At 56.0% G+C, this 2031-nt stretch overlaps 1 protein-coding gene and 1 long non-coding RNA gene across 2 annotated transcripts in view; one reads left to right on the forward strand and one right to left on the reverse strand.

Moving 5' to 3' along the window:
* Prkar2a (protein kinase, cAMP-dependent, regulatory, type II, alpha) overlaps positions 1-1098 on the reverse strand; it is a 69376-nt gene extending 68278 nt beyond the window's left edge. The window contains exons 1-3 of the mRNA XM_005410362.2: positions 1014-1098; positions 549-664; positions 186-366 (exon numbers count right to left, since the gene is read on the reverse strand). Of these exons, the coding sequence (XP_005410419.1) occupies positions 186-366; positions 549-664; positions 1014-1098 (382 nt within the window). The remainder of the gene's footprint in view (positions 1-185; positions 367-548; positions 665-1013) is intronic.
* A 287-nt stretch (positions 1099-1385) lies between these two features.
* Positions 1386-2031, forward strand: part of LOC106147233 — a 1583-nt gene continuing 937 nt past the window's right edge. Inside the window, exon 1 of the long non-coding RNA XR_001232004.1 lies at positions 1386-1755. This is a non-coding gene — a long non-coding RNA (uncharacterized LOC106147233). The remainder of the gene's footprint in view (positions 1756-2031) is intronic.

The following is a 2031-nucleotide window of genomic DNA, read 5'->3' on the forward strand; positions in this document are numbered from 1 at the left end:
CGGTGCGCGTGCGCGCTGGCCGCCCGCGGGTCTGGGCGCTCGCTGGAGGTGGAACGCGCCGCGGTAGCCTTAGGTCAAGGGAGGCAAGCTGGCGGTGAGAGCCGTTCCTTCGCGCGCACGGCACGGGCTAAACTCCCCTAACGGGCGGTAGGGACACGGGCGCAGAGGCCATGCCGCCGGCTCACCGAGGGCGCGGCTGCGGTGGAGGCCGGGACGACGGCACGCTGACCCACGGGACAGTCCACGGGACAGTCCACGGGAGGCCGTCCGAACGCAGCGCAGTAAGAGCAAAGGTCTGGTGAGGTCAGCCCCGTCCGGGCCGACCGGTGGAGAGATCCATAGGCCTCTCAGCACTCTGCCTGAGGTCTGCGCGACGACAAAGCGGGAAGAAGGCAGGGGAAGTTGACGTCCAGTGAGAGGGTGCTCTGAGAGCCACAGGCAGAGCAATCCCCTTGAAAGAGCCGGCTCAGCAACCTGACAGAGTGAGAAGTCGCGAGGCCCAGAGCAGGAAGGACCTTTGTGCCCGATCCCCTTTGGAGCACGCTCACCGGAGTTGCCAGTCGATACTGTACACCCCTGCCCTCCCCACACTCCGCCCGGGCCCTGGGCCAGCACGGTTGGGTGAAGTGCAGCGGTCCACCAGACACTGTGTATCCTTTGCCTCCTGGGAGGGGAGGGCACAGGTAAACGGCCCGGGCCGCTACGCAACTTGCTCCCCCAAGATTGGAAGGGAATAGAAGGGAGAGACCTTCCCGGAATGTCCATACCACAGCCTAGGTGCTGACCGAAGACCCAATGGACACAAGAATCCTCCCTGCCAGGCCCAGCCAGGAAATGATTAGGTGTGTGCTTAGAAACCTGGAGGGCATTTAAGATGGTTAAGCACCATCTAGTAATTACACAGCATTAATTAAAATCCTCACTAGCACTTCCCGTAGGCGCTTGGCACACCCCCAAGACCAGACCTCAGAGCTGCTGGGAACTGAACTGCTAGAAGCAGGAGCACCTCATACTCTGCGGGGGCAGGCCAGCCCAGGCCCTATACCAGGTAGACTTATGATGAGACACAGTGGCCCTGGTAGAGGAGCGCTGGGCCATGGGCTTTGTGAGGGGAGGAGTAGTGTACCACTTACTGTCTGCTGGGCCTTGACTGAGCACTCCTGGAGAAAGTTTACTGACGGACTGATAACTTTCAACACAGCAAAGGGTGCTAAGGAAACTGCTCTCCCTACCTCACAGTCTCAGAACTAGGATCCCAGCCAGGCATGGTGGCACACATCTGTAATCCCAGAACTCGTGGCTGAGGCAGGAGGATTGTTGCAAGTTCAAGACCAGCCTAGGCTACAAAGTGAGTTCAAGGCCAGCCTGAACTGCATAATGAGACAGCACAGTGCAAAGGCCTTGGGGTCAATCCCTAGTAACCCGCGCGCGCGTGCACACACAACTTCAAAAAAAAGAGTACCCAAAGCAGGGATTTGTCTATGTTCCTCTGGCTAATCCTTCAGTAACAAGCAGAGGCCTAGGGCCTTCGTGGATGCCCATTTGAGCTGGCCAAGGAAGAGCTCCTTTTAACAAGAGAGTATCAGAAGTCCAAGCCTGGCATCTTCCAACCTTTATCCTGAATCCTGCCTGCACTCAAGCCTGTCCAGTTGCATCAGTGGAAGTTACTATGACAACCAAACCTACAGGCAGCCAATAACTGGAAAACAGATGCCCACAGTACTGGACAGTATGTAGAAAAGGGCAAGAGCAGAGGTGAGAAAAATACAGAAGGAGGAGGATGCCCCACACGTACTCACAACCCCTTAGGCAGTCAACATCCCGCACAGACTGCCACACCACCACCAACGGGCACAGACATGGACACAGTGGGGCCAATTTTGAGATATTTACAATTACAGATGTGGAGTAGCACAGGTGGGACATGTGTTTATCCCAGTTGTAGTGGATGTTGGTGAAAATGAACACAGGTAGGGTGTCAAATGCTGTTTCCTGTGTAACAGTGAATTTCTCTTTTTTTTTTTTTTTTTT

This window comes from Chinchilla lanigera, unplaced genomic scaffold (genome assembly GCF_000276665.1).
Source record: "Chinchilla lanigera isolate Chin_1 unplaced genomic scaffold, ChiLan1.0 scaffold00131, whole genome shotgun sequence".
NCBI lineage: Eukaryota > Metazoa > Chordata > Mammalia > Rodentia > Chinchillidae > Chinchilla > Chinchilla lanigera.